This window comes from Canis lupus, chromosome 22 (genome assembly GCF_003254725.2).
Source record: "Canis lupus dingo isolate Sandy chromosome 22, ASM325472v2, whole genome shotgun sequence".
Classification (NCBI taxonomy): Eukaryota; Metazoa; Chordata; class Mammalia; order Carnivora; family Canidae; genus Canis; species Canis lupus.
The window spans coordinates 46334977-46354995 of NC_064264.1; the positions used below are offsets into that span (position 1 = coordinate 46334977).

Consider the following 20019-nt stretch of genomic DNA (forward strand, 5'->3'; position numbering starts at 1 on the left):
CACTGGAGAGAGAAAAGTAGGAAACTGCATTGCACTGGCTTGAGAAGTCAATGGGATGGTGGAGAGAGATCATGACAACAGACAACTCCACTGAGATGCTTGGTTGAAAAAAAGAAAAATGAACAAAATTTTCAAAATCTCTCCTCCCCCATGGTCTCTTTTTAAATATATTTGTATATTTCTCTAAATCTCAAAGAAACAACTCCTTGAGCTCTGCTTCATCCAGGCAGAAAGATCACCCAAAGAATTATTTGTCCCTACCCATACAAATATTGTAGTCTCAGGAGGAAGATAAATGCTTGCCACTGTTTTCTAGAGAAGACTGATGGTAATGAACATTACTTTGTAATTTAACATAGGGCAAAATCCCTGACACATTTTGATTTAAAAAGAAACTATGGATTCTTAGCTCTGGGTTCTTCATATAGCCATTTTTGCCTCGCAGTGCAAAATCTTTGCCTTGCAGCTCTGCTAATATTGTTTTTACCATGTCTTTAACATCTGTTCTTTCTCTTTCTTTCCCACGGTCTTTAAAACAAGACTGTTTATTTTTAAGCCATTGAGTACGGTTTTTTTTTTTGTTGTTCACATTTAACTGTCTTGACAATTTTTATCCAAAAGAGGGCGCAGATTTCTCATGAAATATATATATCACAAAATTTGCTGGCTCCTAGTAGTAGTTAAATTTCACAGCTGCTGTAATTTAATGCAGAAACATTATTTCTGTGGCATATGCATATGAATTAAATCCCATTGTGCGAGTGCTAATTAAGAGTCTTTTGCATCTTCAAGAGTAGTTTCAGAGAAGAGCCAGACTAAGTTGGAGCCAACATTTTTCTATTTTGGGTAGCCAAATCAAATTAAGATAGGCATTTTAAAATTAAACATTAAGTGGGATTTTAAAAACCCAGTTTGTTTGCAATCTTCTAATTTTAGGGTGTTTCCATTTTACCAGGGTTCAAAGAACAATTAGGGAAGTAATACAGTTCAGACCTTGTTTGTGAGTGGTTAATAGTTAATCAGGAGGTTTTTGTTTTGTTTTGATCACAGCTGGAATTGTTCATATTTTAAATACTCAGTATGTATAGCTGTTCTCACATACAAGAAGCCCTATGACTGCTGAATGGAGGGGATAATGTGAGTTCTGACCTCAGTTCTTACTTTAGGTTGAATCTCACCATGACTTGGATATATTTTCTCAGGGAAGTGATATAGCAAAGGTGTGCTAAAGTTCAGTTTAACAGAAATCCACTTAGTCAAATTCTGTACCTGAGATGTATAGATTAAGGCAGAACTTCACTCCCCAGATGGTGCTTCCAAATCTGAAAATCCCATGCATTTATTAGCTTACTCTTGCTTCTACAGTTATAGAAAATACAGCTTCTCTATGGTACCTAACTAGTAATCTGCTGGTGGAAGTAACAATGAACATGTATTTGGGGAAACCTCACCATTTTGATTGGCTTCCAGCCCTCAAAATGAAACCAACTATGAGTAGAGAATCAATGAAACTTTTTTTGGGAATTGATTGGACACTGAGGACTACTAATGAGGACCCAAACAACTATATCCTCCAGTGACAACACGCAAGTAGCACAAAATGAAAGCAAAATCTAAATTTATGGTCCCTATTTATGCACCAATGACCTTGCCAAGAAGAATTGCATGTGGATAAGGAACCACATGACAACAAGAACCAAGCATTATTTCCAGTTTTAATTTAATTATAAATCTAAGACCCATTGCTAAATTATTTCTAAGAATTACCAAGTGCTCATACCTACTCTTCTTATATGATCAGAGTTATAATTTATCACATTGAGTTCTGCTTGTGTCTGGCCAAAACTTCCTTCATTATGCACATCATCCAATGACAAGGTTGATATGTGTACTCACCTGGAGATTCCCATGCTGCATCTCGTCCAGCTTCCTCTTTTTGTGAATCTCCTATCTAATTTCTTCTTTAGGGCACAGTCCAGATCAGTTATTTTCTGGATTTGGGGAGCCCATGACTCCTCCTTTTCCTTTGCCCCTGCTATAGCCAACATCCTTGTTCTGTTGTACCCCTTATGGCAACACCCTTACCCCCCTTAGATTTCATTCTCTATAGCCTCCACCAAAAAGATGTTTTTTAAATACTCAACTTGCTGAATGATGCCAAATTTTGTTACATATCTGAAAATTTCTCTTGCTTTTCAATAATAGAAACCACATCAATCAACCACCAAAAATGTTTAAGGACAGCTATGTCAGAGTGGAAGGTATGAAGGAGTCAAAGACACAAACACAGCCTACAACAATACAGAAGAGAGCCTGAGGGGGCTGGTGATAGGACTGGATTTTGAATCTGTTTTTCCATTCAATATTTATATTGAAACATTTGGGAATACAGCATTTTTTCAATATGTCTTCTCTGAAATGACCATTTCCCAGTTGGTATATGACTCTAAAAGGCATCCACATTCACTGATATAAAACTCATATGCTGAAATCAATTTGTTTTAAAAAATCTAATTTTATAATAAAAGTTTAAAAAATTATTTCAGTCATAAGTGTGCATCCAGAAGAAGGCTGTTGCATTATATAAAGGTGTAAAAATATATAAAGGTAAATGGGTAATAAAAGCTTAATTTCTTATTGATGTTGTATTTTCTACCTTTCCAGAATATTGTCATGACAACACTTACACACTTTTTTTTTTTTTTTTAAGGAAAACTGAAAATAACAAGATGCTCATTATTTCGAGCTTAAATGCTTAACGATTCTTTTGGTTCCTATTCAGCTTTCAAAGGATAATCTTGATCCTTTAACAAACATTTACCTTTGGGGAGCCTGGGTGGCTCAGTAGTTGTCTGCCTTCAGCTCAGGTCATGATCCCCATGTCCTGGGATTGAGTCCCACATGGGGAGCCTGCTTCTCCCTCTGCCTATGTCTCTGCCTCTTTCTCTGTGTCTCTCATGAATATATAAATAAAATATTTAAAAACAACAAAAAAGACATTTACCTTTAAGAACGGTCTACCACTGAAATCCAGAAGGATATATATTAAGTTACAAAAGACTACCTCTCAGTTATTAGTCTGGATTAGATAGGAAACACATGGCATATTTGAAAATATTAGAAAAAGCTGAACAAAAATCAGGTGTTGGCTAGTGCTCTTGAATGAGAAATGATATTAATTCTTAAAGTTGGCTTCCTTTGTTACCTATAAAAATATCATCAAACCTCTAACTTAAGAGCTTGAGTAATTTAGTTAAATTTCATGTTTGTTGGCATATTGCTTTTTTTTTTTTTTTTGGCATATTGCTTCTTTCATGGACACTGACAATATCCATTTACTACCTATGACACTGTTTAGAACTTAAATAACTATGCAGTCCTTTTAAAGTTTGGAGGTTATAAAATAAAAAAAATAAAGTTTGGAGGTTTTCTCTCAAATCTTTTTTTTTTTTTTTTAAATAATGCTTAGAGGTTCTGACACTTAGGCTCTTTTGAATGTGTTATGTTTAATAAAACTTGCTCACAACCACGGGCATAGGAAGTTACTTGCAGTTGACAAGTGTGAGATTTGGAATACCACGTGGAACAGCCTTGTGGCCCTGTGGCCACACATGCACAATGAGAACTCAGCAGCTGTGCATGATAAACCTGGCTCCAGCATTAACCTGCTGTGGGACCTTCTACAAATTGTTTAATTCCAGCCATGAGAATAAACATTGACACTATGCCCTAGAATAGATTGAAGGGAATCAGGCTGTTTGCCCATAAAACTGAAACTCACTCTGCCTTTCCTTCCTAACACTTGGGGACAGGGAGGAATTTGGAAAGACCAGGCTGTAGGCTACTGTTCTTTGCTTCCAGTTAAAAGAGGCAAATATAAGCAAGAGACCATAAGTAGGAAGGAGTAGGGCAGCTGGGGTAAGGATTAGCAAATGTAAGCGAAATTCGAGAATGAAGGGTAAATCTCTGGAATGGTGAGGAAGGTTTCTCCGTGATTCTAACTCTCCTGCCGGTTCCCAATGTGGACCACGATTGCGTCACACTCTAGTCATTTGTGTTCGTTTGAATCCTTCTTTCTCTCCTATTCCTCTATTCCATTGTCTCTTCCATTCCTTCTTGTTTTCCCTTTGTCGACACTGAAGGGGAGGAGGAAACAATATTCTACTGGATTTTTTATTTCCTCCTTCGATTTAGAGCCAGGCGTAATTCTACAGAACCTCTTCAACCCATTCACAATGGGCCAAGGTAAATGTAAATGAACAAAATACTGACAGAACTAGAACTGGATGCCAGGTCCTGTAAATGCCAGTCCACGGCTATTTATTTCCAAACATTGCTCTCAAGTGTAATGATAAAAACAAGACAAAACAAAATAACCCTGCATTGACTATTTTTTATACATAAAAATGATATTCTGTTTGCTACTAATAGGAATTAGGGCAGGAGGAGGTGATTGTATTCAAACTCCATTATTTCATATATACAAGGATTATTTGATTTAGAATATGAATGTATATACTTTAAAAGTCAGGGTTTTTTAAGATTTTATTTTACACACACAGAGAGAGAGAGAGAGAGAGAGAGAGAGAAAGAGAGCACAAGCAGGGAGAGCAAGGAGGGACAAGCAGACTCCCCACTGAGCAGGGAGCCTGATGCAGGGCTCCATCCCAGGCAAATGCTGATGCTTAATGGACTGAGCCACCCAAGATTTTTTAATTTTTATTTATTTCTTTTATTATTATTTTTTAAGTTTTTTAAGCAAGGTTTTAAGTTCAATGTGGGGCTTGAATTTAGAACCCTGAGATCAATAGTCACATGCTCTGCAGACTAAGCCAGCCAGGCACCCCAGGTATGTTGACTCTTGATCTCAGGGTTGTGAGTTTGAGCTCCATGTTGGATGTAGAAATTACTAAAACAAAAACAGCAAAACAAATGAAAAAACATACATTTTCCTAAATTCATATTGTGTGATCCCAAACCATCTATAGAAAAAAAATTCTTAGTGACAAATATATTATTTATATATGTATATACAAATGGGTTTTAAGAGACTAAAAGAGCAATTCTTTGAGGATTAATTTGATCATTTGAAGTGTAAACTAAGGCCCCATATTTGTTACAAGATTAAAATTTGAAAGAATAGGACTTTCTCTTCATTTAAAGATTATGTACTTGAAAGAATAAAAATGTAGACATTTACAGATAGTTTTTGAGAGTATGCTTAGCATTCCATCTGATAATTGTAAGTCATCCTTTTTGACCAATAAATTAAATTCAATGACTATTTATCAAATGCCCATAATACTGTATACACAGTTCTGTAACATTGGGGCTTTAATTTATTTGATCCTACCCATCTTATTTGGAAATTAACATGAAGATAATGGTATTTTATTGCGTTTCTCCTCTATAGTACATAAAATCCAGAAACTAACAAAGAGAATATCATTCAGTTTGCTTAACCAAATTTCATTTGCTGCTTTATTTACTGTGTCAAAAAATTACAATATAATCTTTCACATAATGTTTTGATTAGAAAACAAAACATTGCTTAACTCTATAGGATTACATATGTGGATGAATTGTATGGTGGGGAAGTAGTTGACTTAGGTCATATTTGTTTGTCAGAAAGATTTATGTCTCAAATCCTAGAGGTGTGGCAGTTTGTAATAATCGCAGGCAAAACATGACATCAACTTTGTTCTTTAGATCTTTTTATTAATTCTTTACAAACCTTAAATCAAACATAGAAACAGCTATTGCTTTGAACCACGAAAAGAGGTGTGTCTGTCTACTGTATTATCAGCATACAGTTCTATTCCTTTCTTTTCATGTTACCATTCAAAAGTCATTTATAAAGATGACTCTGCATGAACCTGAAACAAAAACCTCCTAGTAATATACTCATAAGTATTTTATCAGCACAGATATATCATTGAGGAGAACCTGTATTAAATATGACAGTTTTCAACTTCTAAATAGTAAAACTATTGTTGTTCAGATTTTTTCTTCTGCAGTAAACTTGGATAATTTTTCAAATTTACCTTTTTTAAAAAAAGATTTTATTTATTCATTCATGAGAGACACAGAGAGGCAGAGACACAGGCAGAAGAGAGGCAAGCTCCCCACGGGGAGTCTGAGGTGGGACTCAATTCCGGGATCATTCCCTGAAGCAAAGGCGGCAGCCACTCACCCACTGAGCCACCCATGTGCCCCATGATGCACTTTCCTTCTAGCCCCGGCCACCATTTCTCTCCTCTTTAAGGAGCTGCTTACCTTTCCTGCTCTCCTCCTATCCTCCACTGACCCTACTCCCATCTGGTGCGTGCACCACCGTCTCCACAGAACCACTCTGTCAAGGAGGTCTTCCTCCTTCAGTTTGTCATCTGCTTGTCCCCTCAGCAGTATGTGACACTATTAATCACTCTACTTCTTCAAAAAAATTTATTCATGGGGCTTCCAGAGTCTGCCCTGGGTCTTCTCCCACCTGGATGGCTGTGCCTTCCCAATGTCTTTTGTCGGATTGTCCTCAACTCCTAAAATATGTCTTTCCCATCTACCCTCCGCCTGAGAGGATTGGGCTAGCTTCATGGTTGAAATGCCACCTGACCACAGATGGCTCCAGAGCATACTTTATAAGCTTGAAGCTGTGCCCTGAACTCTGGACTTGTAGATGCAACTGCCTACTTGGCTCTTCCTCCTGGAGGTCTACTGGGCATTCTAACTCAAGGTGTCTAAAGCTGAACTCTCATTTCTTTTTTCTTTTTTTTTTTTTTTAAGATTTTATTTATTCATGAGACACAGAGAGAGAGAGGCAGAGACATAGGCAGAGGGAGAAGCAGACTCCATGCAGGGAGCCCGATGTGGGACTCGATCCCAGGTCTCCAGGATCACACCCTGGGCTGAAGGCGGTGCTAAACTGCTGAGCCACCCAAGCTGCCCTGAACTCTCCTTTCTACCCCTAAACCCGATCATCGATCATGGAGAGTTTTCCTCAAGGCAGGAAACAAGCCCACCTTTCCAGTGGCTGAGGCCAAAACCCTGATGTCTTCCTTGGCTTCTCTTTCCCCCTCATACTTGACAGCCAGTCATCAGCAAATCTTGTCAGTTCTACCCTCAAAAGAGATCCCAAATGCAAAATCTGACCATCTCTCACCACCGCACTTCTACCAGCTTCATCAGAGCCACCATTGTCATTCAGCTAGATCGTGGGGCTAGCATCCCAGCTGGTATCCTTGTTCCTAAACACCCTATTCTGAGTGATCCCAAAACCTAAATTGGATACCTCTTCTCAGAAAACCTGCCAGTGTACTGAGTAAAAGCCAAAGTCAATATTAGGACTTACAGAGCCCTCCACCGACTGCTGACACATATGTGCACCCCACACATATATATATACCCTCAAACACATAAAGATGCATGGACGCACTCAGACCCATAAAGACACATGAACACACAGATAAGCACATGCAGAGACACTCAGACACACACATGGGCATACAGGGCCACATACACAGACCCTCTTCCCTCTCTGTTATTATCTTCCACTATGTTCTCCTTCATCTCCTCTGCTCCAGCCACACTGGCCCCTCCAGTGTGGCTCAGACAAGTCAGATGTGTTTCCTGCTTTGGGAGTGCTCCCCAGAAAACTAGCCACATGGCTAGTCCCCTCTTTCAGGTCTCTACTCCAAAGTCCTCTTCCCAGGGAAGGCTCCTCTGGCCACCTAAAGTTTAAAAACCAATCTCCCCCCAACACACACTTGGGTAGAACACCCCCACTCCCTACTGGCTTAATTTCTTTCTCCTTAGCATACATCTTCTGATAGACTAACCATTCCTCTTGCCTTATTCTTGCCTCCTCCAGCAGAAGGTAAGCTCTATGTGGGTGGAGATCTTGTTCTATTTCGTTCACCTTATCTACAACATGGGAAAGGATGTCTAGAGCCCAATAGCCCCCCAGTAAGTACCTTTTGAATTATTTCCATGAAGGAATAATACTGTGCTCAGAATAGAAGCAAGAATTGAGTGAACCCATATGGGCTATTTGAGCATCTCATGGTGGTAAGTCCTCACTTCTTACACTGGCTACAAGTTTCTTTTCCAAAACTTGGACAATTGGCTCTAAAGGAAAAAAAATTAAGAGGGAACTGGTCGTGCTAACATGGCACTAATCCTTAATTCAGTCATTGTGTTCTCCCTTTTCCTCATTTCCCCAAATACGAACTACTGCTCCTTAGATGCATTAGCTCTCCAATGCTATAAATCTCTATACCTGAGACAAAGGGCTGAAGCGGCCCAGTGAGGCAGAAGTTGGTCTGTGGTCCTGCATCTCTTCTCATTCCACACATACATACAAGCTCATCTGAAAAAGCCTCTTCATCATCACCTACCCTTCTCTTTCCCTCCCAATCAATGTTTTAAAGAGAAAAACATCCAGGGCTCTTGGGTGGCTCAGTCAGTTGAATGTCCGACTCTTGATTTCAGCTCAGGTCATTATCTCAGGGTTGTGGGGTTGAGCCCCACATTGTGGGGACTTCAGGGAGTCTTGCTTGAGACTCTTTCCCTCTGTGCCCCCTCTCTCTAAAATAAATAAATCTTTGAAAAAGATAGAGAACATCTTCCTTTATTACTACTTGTCACTCTTGTTTTCCTTTTACTTCCATCTCTTTATTTCTTTGATACACACACACACACACAGCTACTTCTCTGATATGTCAGTGCAATACTCCAAACTTCTCTCTTTCCACCTGCTTTTCTTTCATAATCAGATAAGAGGAGGTCAGTGAAGCACAACAAATAGTAATGGACCCCAAAATATTCAGATAATGACTTATCTTGTAACTGTGGATAATGTCTGGAACTTTTCTTTTAATGGATGTGGGTTTTGGGGTTTTTTTTTTTAATACGGAATGCTTCACGAATTAGTATGTCATCCTTATGCAGGGGCCATGTTTATCTTCTCTGTATCCTTCCAATTTTATTATTCGTGCTGAAGTAAGCACTTACGTTTTATTTAAGTAATCTCTATACCCATGATGGGGCTTGAACTTATGACCCCAAGATCAAGAGTTGCATGCCCTTCTGCTTGAGCCAGCCAGGTGCCCCTGGAACTTTTCAGTATTTATATTTTCTGTCTTTAAAAACATATCTTTAAATGCCCTCAGAATCTGAAAGACAAAGATATCATTTAAATATAATCACATGAACTTTGGAGATGGGAGAAATTCGGATTTTAAAGTAATATAATAATTATATAGTTAGAACAAGTATTGTGAGGATATGCAAAAACAAGATCCATCCTGCCCTGCTGTGGGATACTGCTGCTCCAGAAACAACCCAGAAGTACCTAGTGAAAAAGGGGGGGAAAGTCTTGCATTTTACATCTGAATGCAACACTTTTCCATTAATTATTTATCTATCTATTTGACAGAGAGTGAGCAAGACAGCACAAGTAGGGGCAGCGGCAGAGTGAGAAGCAGACTCCACACTGAGCAGGGAGCCCTATGCTTGGCTCCACCCCAGAACCTTGGGATCATAATCTGAGCTGAAGGCAGAAGCTTAACTGACTGAGCCACCCAGGTGCCCCCTGTTGTTTTATTGTAGCACACTTTTTGTTAGCTAATGTGTGTCAAAACTTTATCAGAAAACAAAATACAACAATGTAGGCAGCAAGGTAAATACACCACAGAAGACATCCCATTCAGGATAGTAAGAGAAAAGGCTGGGTGCTCATTAAATTCTAACTGGCTGAGAGCATACTACAGGACTCAAGGCATGGAAAAAACAGAACTAACAGAGTACTCTAATGAACTTTTTATAATGTGTGTGTGTATGGGTACATATATATACATACATATGTCTACACACAAACACATACATTTTAAGAAGTGTTCCAGACCCCAACTGTGATACAGTGAATCAGCATCACCTGAGATATTGTTAAACAGTAGATTCATGAACTCCAGTTCATCTATTACAAGACTTAATCACACAATGAAATTAAATAAGGAAATTTGGTATCCTGTTCAAATACTTCTGATTATAAAAGCCATTCTCCTGGAAAAATAAAGATCAATATAAATTAGCTAGAATTGTTTTAATTCATTGTGTGTGTGTATTTGGTCATATACCAAGTAGATATTGATGGAATACACAACTACAGAGTTGTGTTGGTAAGAGGCAATGTAGTGCAATAGAGTGTGACTCCAGGACTAAACTCTGCTTCCACCATGTCCTAGAGCAAGTGACTTCACCTCTCTGTGTTTTGGTTTCCTCATCTCTACAATGGAACGAAAACAGAACCCACTCCATGGGGTTATTAAATGGGTGACTGGTTCTTAAAAGGTACCCATACACATTTTAGTAGATAAAAATAAGGGAAACCCTACATTTTGAAAGAATTCATCATTAATTATTTCCTTCTGGGTATGTTTCCATAAGAATTTGCAATTTTGACCTCCAAAGAATTCATTGTAAACTTCCAATAATGTCTCCCATGAAGTGAGCCAAACAGTCAACATGGTGCTCCTGAGAATTATGGAGTAAATAATTCTCACCAGCTCCATTCTGAGGACCACAGAGAGGGAAAAGTGTCTTCAGTGTAATGGTCACTGGAATGTTCTGCTTCCCGCCCTTACACACACTCATGTGGGAAGGTGAGGGCCATGGACGCAATTCTTCACTTTCCCCCATACTCACCATCTCCTTTTTCACTATGACCTTCCTCCTCCTGGCCACTGGAGGGGTTCACCTGGCCCCCACCTCTACATTTCTGTTACCTTTATTCTGTCATATAGCCTGTCCATCACTTCTTACCTTTAACTATCATCTGGTTATATTTCCCACTGTTGCACACTTCTCTTTGGACATCCCCTGACCCCATTTCTTACCCTTGGACCAATCCCCCTCTGGCTTCCTGGTTTCTCTCCTCTTTGTTGGCCATGCTACTCAACCCTTTGTTTCTCTTGCCTATTTCCTTGTCTGCCCTAGGTCCCCTACATCACTCTTCTTCATTAGTGAATTGAACTACCTTGCTTTATCACATTTTTAAATAAACAACAATAGAAATTGAAAATAAATAACATTATCCTCATGCCCCCCCCCCCGCCCCCCAACACACACACCCATACACATAGAGCCCTTTCAATATAGGAACCGAGGGAGACCAATGGCAGGAGATGGTTGATAGAAAAGAAAGCAGGGAGTCCACCAAAGGAAAACTCTTGCCTCTATTCTCTCCTTGTTCACTTGATCTGTGGCTTGTCAAGTTCATTAGGAATCACTCAGAGACTTTCAGACTTCAAAGTTGTATTGGAGACCATCCAGCACAACTCCTTCATTTAATAAATGCAAGCCAGACAAAAAAAACCCAAAAACCAAAAAACAAAACAGGACTTGCCCAAAATACACAGATTTACTTGCTGCCCAATCTGAGCCAGGAAGGTTTTATTAGGACCCATGAGATGCTAACTGACCAGCAAAATACAAGCAACCCATCTGCAAGCACTGGAAGTTTCCAGCATCCCTGAGTGACAGTCATTTCAGTCTGGAGGGGTATGCACCAAGACAGCTGGGAGCTTCCCGGTCCAGGGGCTCAAGAGGAATTTAGATGGCTCTAAGATACCTAGAATTGGGAATGAATGCATTTTAAATGTAATGCAGGAAAAACAAATGCACAAGATACATATCACCAACTTGTAACAGGTCCATCAAAACATTCAGATGCAGTACAGCCTCAGAGGATACCAAATGCTAAATTAAACACTGTTTCCTCATAATGTGCAGAAAAATTACATATATATATATATAAACAGACACATAAATATATGGTTAGTGATGCAGTGATAAACACGAGTGTTCATTCCTGTAATACTCCTATCACTGTAGCTTTCATGCTAAGGAGATTACAAATATCATAGAATTAGTGTAGGGCATTAAGATACTGAGAGTCTTAGGGGAAATGGAAGGAATAAGAACCAGATATGCTGTTTCACTCTCTTAGTATCGACATTAATGTCTTCTCTAACAAGGTGTAACAATATTTGGCTCCTGGGCAGTTTTTTTTTTTTTTTTTTTTTTAGTTAATACCATATTTATCAGGACTGTAGTTTCTTCCCACCTGATTAACAGCATCCACCTCCCTGGACTCTAGGAAGGAGCTAATATATACTGAAACCAAATTTGATGCCTAGAAAATCCTTGAGTTGTTAAAAGGCACACCTGTGTTGTTTGGCAGGTGAGTTGAATCTCAAGAATTTCTGCAAATCTCTTGTTCAGTCAGCTAAACTGGTTTCACTCCTATTGAACAACCCTGGGGGGAAGGGGATCTCTATTTTTCCTTAATAATCATAATAATGCCAAGGAAATAACTTTCAATGCTAATCTCAGTGGTTTGGTTCTCACAATGGAAAGGTTCAGAATATTTTTCAGGACATTAGATGTCTCCATGTCAAATTTATTAATTTATAGATTAATTAGGAGGTTTCATATTGGAAATCATCTACTAGCTTTTTGTAAAGACCAAATTATCCTTAATTCAGATGTTACTTTGAGTAATTTGGAGAAGTAACTTTCGAGCCATATTCACTTTGTATTCCAATTAAGAACAGACTGTCACGAATAATTACATTAAAAATTTCAGTGAACTGGATCCTAAATAAGGAAGCGTTTATCAGCGGAAAGGTACTCTATAAATGGGTTTGCAGATTACCTGCAAAGGTTATTTGGGACTCTACAATATTTTTTTTGGGGGGGGACTCTACAATCTTAAAGCAAAACAGGCCATTTATTTAGAGATTTAAATAAAAATCTCTATTCAATCCATTTTCATTTTCTGAATATTCTTATGTGGCATTATGTTGTTGTCTATACTATATTTAGGTTTATTCTGACTAAATAGGCTTGAAATACTTATAAGACATTTTAAATAAATGCTTGAGGGGCACCTGGGTGGTTCAGTGGTTGAGCATCTGCCTTTGGCTCAGGTCATGATCCTAGGGTCCTGGGTTCAAGTTCCACATCAGGTTCCACACAAAGAGCCTGCTTCTCGCTCTGCCTATGTCTCTGCCTCTTTCTCTGTGTCCCTCATGAATAAATAAAACCCTTAAAAATAATAAAAATAAAATAAATGCTTGATTCACTACATAATATTCTTTAGGTATTAGAGGAAGTTAACATTTTCATCTTGGTCAGGGACTTGTGGGCTCTAAAAAATAACTCTTTGGCAATTATGCAGGATGTGCTAGGGAAGAAAGAGTTTAGGTTGTCCAACCTCATAGAATGGACAAAGGATAAAAGTGAAAGAAATGAATCAAATCCACAGGCGTGACGACCCTAGCCTGTTTTAGCTGGCGAAGGAGCTAATAGCACTGCCATCCAGGTTTTAATTTATGGACTGTTTGAGGTCTTTTCAACCCCTTTGAAGTTGAGATTGTGGGCTATAGTTTCTACAGTAAAAGAATTTTGTTTTTCAAAGTTTTCAGCCAAGAGATGAATAGTCTTTCTCTTTGTAATGCACACCATCTGCTTTACTAAATTAACAGTGTATTTGCATATATATATGCATCTCAATGAGTCAGACTTGTGGTTCTCAGCCTGGCTATACATTAGAAGCTTTGGAAAAAATCACAACCAGAGCTACCCCCAAAGATTCTGGTCTGATGATGCAGCAGAGAGAGAGAAAGTCTTTCTTGGAGTTCCAAGTTGGAATTATGAATTTATTTCCTCTGGAAATTATGTTGCAATGGTGATCTTGGTTATGGATTTTTTAAAAAAGATTTATTTATTTATTTTAGAGAGAGCCTGCATGAGCTGGGGGTGGGAGTGGGGAGGAGCAGATGGAGAGAGGGGGAGAGAGAATCCACAAGCAGATGCCCTACTGAATGTGGAGCCTGATGAGGGGTTCAATCTCAAGATCCTGGAATCATGACCTGAGCCGAAATCAAAAGTCAGCTGCTCAATTGACTGAAACACCCAGGTCTCCCTGGGCTTATGGATTTTTTTAAGTACAAGAGGGAAAGTTATATAATCTGTTAAATAAATTTTCAGGGCCTGCTCTAAAACACCGCACCATTCTTCATAGTTCTTTCTTTGAAACAATGAGCTTTTGGGTCCAATGAAATTTATAACCAACCTACTGATAAATTAGGAACTGCTTGAGTCTTCAGAGTCACATATTATACTTTTTTGCATGTCAAAAATGACTCAGGGTTTTGTCTTGGAAAAAAAGAATCAATAACTTTAGTGAGTACCTACCATGAGGAAGAAGAGACTGTCAAACAAAGAAATTAAGTACAAAACCAAAATTTGTGCAATTTTGAATTTTAGGAAACTTCATAGAGAATGTCCTGGTTCATGACTTTTTGTGTTTTTGGAATAGTAAACTGGTTTAGAAATAGGCAGATCATTCAGAAAAAAATATGGCATAGAAATAATAGTGAAAATAGCTAGGAGGGCAAGAAATGACATGATAAGAGCACATTAAAAAGGCAAATCATGGGATCTCTGGGTGGCTCAGCGGTTTAGTACCTGCCTTTGGACCAGGGCATGGTCCTGGAGTCCCAGGATCGAGTCCCACGTCAGGCTCCCAGCATGGAGCCTGCTTCTCCCTCTGCCTGTGTCTCTGCCACCCACCCCCTATCATGAATAAATAAATAAAATCTTTAAAAAAAGGCAAATCATACAAAAGAATAGTGAATACTTTGTAGTTAATAGTCAAAGGTGATCAATTTGAAAGGCAGCAAAGATGAGAAGGATGACATTGGCTAGGTGCTTCCCAAGCTTTTTTTTTTAAGATTTTATTTATTCATGAGAGACATAGGGAGAGAGGCAGAGACATAAGCAGAGGGAGAAGCTGGCTCCCTGTGGGGAACCTGATATGGGACTTGATCCCAGGACCCTGGGATCACGACCTGAGCTGAAGGCAGACGCTCAACTGCTGACCCACCCAGAGGCCCCTCCCAAACTGTTTTTAAGCTTGACATACCAGGACAAGTTGAGACCAAGAGCAGTACAGAAGTAGAACCATTTCTGCATCCCACCCATCTAAAAATCATCCTCATTCACCTTTATTTTCATTCATACAAAGCATGGCATGACTGCACATACACAAACACACCTTCCAGGGCTGCTACATGGCTCAAGAGTAGAACTTACCCTGTCTTGTCTCAGCACAGATGACAGCATTTGGGTGGAAGAAAAAGAGACCGGTTTGAGCCCATTATATAGAAAAACTGTCTAAAATGCTGCCAATACAATATAAAACATAATCAGAACATCTGTGCATTGAACTCCATGGACCTGAAGTTTGAGCATGAACCAAATACTATCTCAAGAAATAGAATAATTGGGCTATGCCTAGAGTGTATCCTAATGGCCACCAATGACCCTTCCAAATGTAGATTTTGATGATTCTATTGTCCAACCTCCTCTCTTCTCCATAGACATCTAACACTTCTCAACTCATTCTATACTCATTTGATTAAAACAAAAAGTGACAAGAGCACACTTAATGGGATGAGCATTGCGTAAAGTATACGATTGTTGAATCATTATATTGTATACCAGAAACTAATATTAACACTATATGTTAATTATATCAGAATTAAAATTTAAAGAAAAAAAATACGGGGGGCCTGGTGGCTCAGTTGGTTAAATGTCTTTGGCTCAGGTCATGGTTCCAGGGTCCTGGGATGGAGCCCCGCATCAGGCTCCCTCCTCAGAGGGGAGTCTGCTTCTCCCTCCCCTCCCCATTTGTGCTCTTTTGCTCTATCAAATTAATAAAATCTTTTTTAAAAAGAGAAAAAAATATAGATATTACGAAAAAAGTGACAAAGAGGCATTGAGAAACTCTTCACAATGAATGACAATGTGAAATAGAGGGTTAGCAACTAGCTTTCGCGTGGAGGACTGATTTATTGGTTTTAGACCTTTGGTTACTTTTGGCAAGAAGTGAATCCTGAAAGCTTATACCAAGAACTGCAAGAACTTTAAATGAACAAATAACCCCACAGGAAAGCCAGTGTCTTTGTTCTCTCCTTTATGCCCAGGTTTGTGACCTCAGAAACTGAAAGTACACCCTGATCCTTATGTTTAACTCGAGACAGCAATGAAGAAATGAATGCGTTTATTTTCCAATTAGGTGCAAAAGGTAGAAGTTCTAAAAAAAAAAAAAAAAAAAAAAAGTAGAACAAGATACAAAACAGTTTTCACTGTGACAGAACCATCAGCTGGTAGAACAGACTCACCGAACTGGGAGCTTCAACGGACGCTCGCACAGGAAAAATGTCTTAAATGCGTGTCCCACGTGTGGTGCATTAGCACCAGCAGGCCAGCTTTGGGGCTGGAACATTCAAGATGGAAACTGCAGCAAAGGCTCCCATGGAGCCTCTGCTCTCCATATGCCGCTGTCTGGAATTTAGGCCTATGCCAGGCACCTCTTTACGATGAATTTCTGCATATCACGAGGCCAAAAAAAAGAACTGCAGGGTTTTAGGGCACGGCCGATTTCAAGCCCAGAGCTGCAGGCATCCCTCCGTGACAGGCCGCACGGGGTCACGCAGAGGAGCGTGGCATGCAAACCTGTATAGAGGTCAGCGGGCCGCGGGCTGCGGCGTGATCGGACCGTGTCCTTTCAGGGCTCACAAAAGGGTTTTTCTGCTCTGCTTTTACACTGTACTCTAGAAGCCAAGCTATTGCGGGGGGGGGGGGGGGGGGGGGGGTTGGGTAGGGGAAGGGGGAGACGGGGAGGGAGGAGGGGAAGGGGGGATGGGGAAGGGGTGGGGCGCAGCAGGTTGTCCACATCCATCCGGCTGCCAGTCTGTGGCCCAGGAGGGCCGCTCCGCGAGCTGCGGGGGCTGGGGGCGAGGGGAGCCGAGGGATGCGCAGGCGCCCGGCCGGCTGGCTGGAGAGACCCGGGCCAGCGACCCTAAGGGCGGCCCGCCCCCCTCTCCGCCCCGTGCGCGCCCCCTAGCGCCTGTCCTTGGACGGGGCGGTCCGGGGGCGGGTCCGGGGGCGGGTCCGGGGGCGGGTCCGGGGGCGGGTCCGGGGGCGGGGTCCGGGGGCGGGGTCCGGGGCGCGCGGGGGTCGCGGCGCCCAGTGGGAGCGAGAGCGCGAGCGCGGCTGCAGCGGGCGGCATGGGCATGGCGAGCACGGCCTCGGAGATCATCGCCTTCATGGTTTCCATCTCGGGGTGGGTGCTGGTGTCCTCCACGCTGCCCACCGACTACTGGAAGGTGTCCACCATCGACGGCACGGTCATCACCACCGCCACCTATTGGGCCAACCTGTGGAAGACGTGCGTCACCGACTCCACGGGCGTCTCCAACTGCAAGGACTTCCCCTCCATGCTGGCGCTGGACGGTCTGCATCCCCCCGGCCCTGCCCCCGGCCCAAGCTCCTGCCTGGCCAGGCAGCGGGATGCCCTCTTGGCCCCACAACCCCCGGCAGGACTCCCGGGCCGGACCTCTCCGAGGGGGCCCCCAGAGCCTGCGCGAGCCCCGGAGAGCCCCGGAGAGCCCCGGCACCTCGGGGCGGGAGGGGGGACACCCCTGGGTGGGGTGGGCGACTCAGGCGTCGGGTGGCCGAGGGAAGCACCTTTGCAGGCCTGCGAGGCGAGGACACGATTGTGGGACCCCCCCCCAACTCTCGGGGACTGTTGGGAACGCGAAGCCTCCTTCACCCATCACTCCCCGACAGAGCTGGATCCTGACCCAAGTGGTATCATCGGCTTGCCGAAGCCAGATTTGCTTGTTCTAACTCTCCAACTATTTTGTTCGTTCTGTTAAAAGCAGGCAAGGGGAAAAGGAACATATTGCAGGGAGTGTCATCCCATCCCCGCCTCCCCAGTACCTCCCCCCCGCCCCAGTTAGAAAACAACCCCATGCTTCAACAAAGGTGTCCTCCTGGGCTTTAATGCTTCCTCCAAGTTTTAGGAAAATAAATTGCCCTTGCGTGTGCCGCCTGGGTAGAGACTCCTGGCTGGCAAGAATCTTGTGGCAGAGACTGCCTGGTTCTGTGTGCGGCGTCCCTCATCTGCTCTGCGGGTCTCTCTCTCTCCGGTTTTTCTTTTGTAGATTGTTTTCTACATTGTTCCTCTTGGTTGGGTTCTATACGGTGTTGCATTAGAGCAACGGGTAGATGGTCACATAGAAAACTGGCTCTGTTTTAGTTTCAAGAGAACAGTGGGTGTCAACCCAGTTAGAACAGTATGTGTCAACCCAGTTAGAATGACTGATCGAGTCGTAGGATAGAGAAACAGGCATTCTTTCGGGATTTTATAGCACACGATGAAATAGATCCTGGCATAAAGTTAAGGATAGTCATTGCATTATCTCTAGTTTTAAGGTGCTTTCTTTCTTTCCTTAAAAAAGTTTGTTTTTATTACTCCACCGCAAGTTTTTATTTGCATAGCTGATTCAATAAAAGGCAAGAATTAATTCCCCTAAGATGATGAATGCCATGAAAAGCAAACTGTTGCTCAATGTGGTGTTTGATGGAACCTCCATCTACGGGAATATGCACCTGGTTTAGATGGGGTGGCACCCAAGTCTTTGTCCTGTTCTGTAAAAGTAGTAGCTGGGACCCTGTTGATCCCCTAGAATTGCTGTTGAATTTCCTGTGCTTGTAGAGCACACATTTCATGGTAGATGCTTTGAACAGGCAGGCTCTTGTTTCTGTGGTTTACATTCAGGAATTTGGAATTGATGGTTGCTGTCTGTCCTACGGGGGGTCTTCTGCTGTGAACTGTATTGTTACCTGAGATAGCATGCCAGATATAGCTGCTTCCTCTGTAAGATGGTTGGGGAACAAGAGAGAGGAGCGAGAAATAAATGCTCTGTGAAGAGCATTGGGGTGCAGAATGGTGAAATTGTCACATTATGTATCTGAGGTGAGAGTGGAGTTGGCATGGAGACATTGCGTAGTAGGAGGGAGGAGGGCATAGCCCTCATTTGTGAAGCTTTGGAGGAAGTTGAGGATGGAGAAGAGAAAGGGGGAGTGACATATACAACCCAGCTTGCAGAATGGCCTTTCATGTGTGTTCATTATGTTTAGAAAATGACTTTAAAAAACACAAATGACCTTATCCTCCTTATTGTTCTACAATGTTCTAAAATTAATAACCTATCTTTCCAAGCCAGTACATATAGAATGAATGCTACACAGTTGTTAAAAAGAGTTACTAAGTCTGGACAGACTGCTTTATTGAACCACTTTCTCATTTTTGGACAGTGGACCGTTTGCAGCTTTTCATTGTTGTTAGTGGTGTTCTGAAAATATTAATATTCATCTCTTTGGGCCCATGTGGATTTCTATAAAGTAGAAACTGAGAAATGGTCAGTAGATGACACATTTTAATGTTCAGTTTATACTGCCAAATGTCTACCAACAACATATAAGAATGCCTATTTCTCTATATTTTCTTCACTAAGTTTTTCATTCAGTATTATGGGTAAAATATTATCCTGTTATTTTTTTTTAATTATGGTATCATGATTTTCATTGGTATTTCCTTTTTTTTATCAGTGATTTTTACCATCTTATTGTCTTTATTTATTTTATTTTTATTTTCCTTTTAAAGATTTTATTTATTCATGAGAGTCACAGAGAGCGGGGGGAGCAGAGACACAGGCAGAGGGAGAAGCAGGCTCCATGTAGGGAGCCTGACATGGGACTTGATCCTGGATCTCCAGAATCAGGCCCTGGGCTGAAGGCTGCGCTAAACCGCTGAGCCACCCTGGGCTGCCCTTATTGTGTCTTTATTGATCACTTTTTTTTCTCTTTCATGCATTGCCTGCCCATATTTTTATTTTTTAATTTTAATTTTTTAAAGATTTTATTTATTTATTCATGAGAGACACAAAGACACAGGCAGAGACATAGGCAGAGGGAGAAGCAGGCTCCATGCATGAAGCCCGATGTGGGACTCGATCCCGGGACTCCTGGATCATGCCCTGAGCCAAAGGCAGATGCCCAATTGCTGAGCCACCCAGGCGTCCCACCTGCCCTTATCTTATGCTCACA

At 41.4% G+C, this 20019-nt stretch overlaps 1 protein-coding gene, 1 long non-coding RNA gene and 1 other non-coding gene across 5 annotated transcripts in view; 1 reads left to right on the forward strand and 2 right to left on the reverse strand.

Annotated features, from left to right (window-relative positions):
- Positions 1-20019, forward strand: part of CLDN10 (claudin 10) — a 127153-nt gene that overhangs the window by 84165 nt on the left and 22969 nt on the right. The window contains exon 1 of one of the 3 annotated variants that reach the window (XM_025441325.3): positions 17049-17358. The exons of the other annotated variants lie outside the window; for them this stretch is intronic. Coding sequence (XP_025297110.1) covers positions 17133-17358 — 226 coding nt within the window. The 5' untranslated portion in view covers positions 17049-17132. Of the gene's footprint in view, positions 1-17048; positions 17359-20019 lie in introns of those variants that run through there. 3 annotated transcript variants of the gene reach the window in all.
- On the reverse strand, positions 8899-9002 carry LOC112656168 (U6 spliceosomal RNA). Its single transcript, XR_003134161.3, has one exon. It is a non-coding gene; the product is annotated as a U6 spliceosomal RNA (small nuclear RNA).
- Positions 11431-16687, reverse strand: LOC112656124 (uncharacterized). Its single transcript, XR_003134138.3, has 2 exons — positions 16245-16687; positions 11431-11623 (listed from the first exon to the last, which is right to left on the reverse strand). It is a non-coding gene; the product is annotated as an uncharacterized LOC112656124 (long non-coding RNA).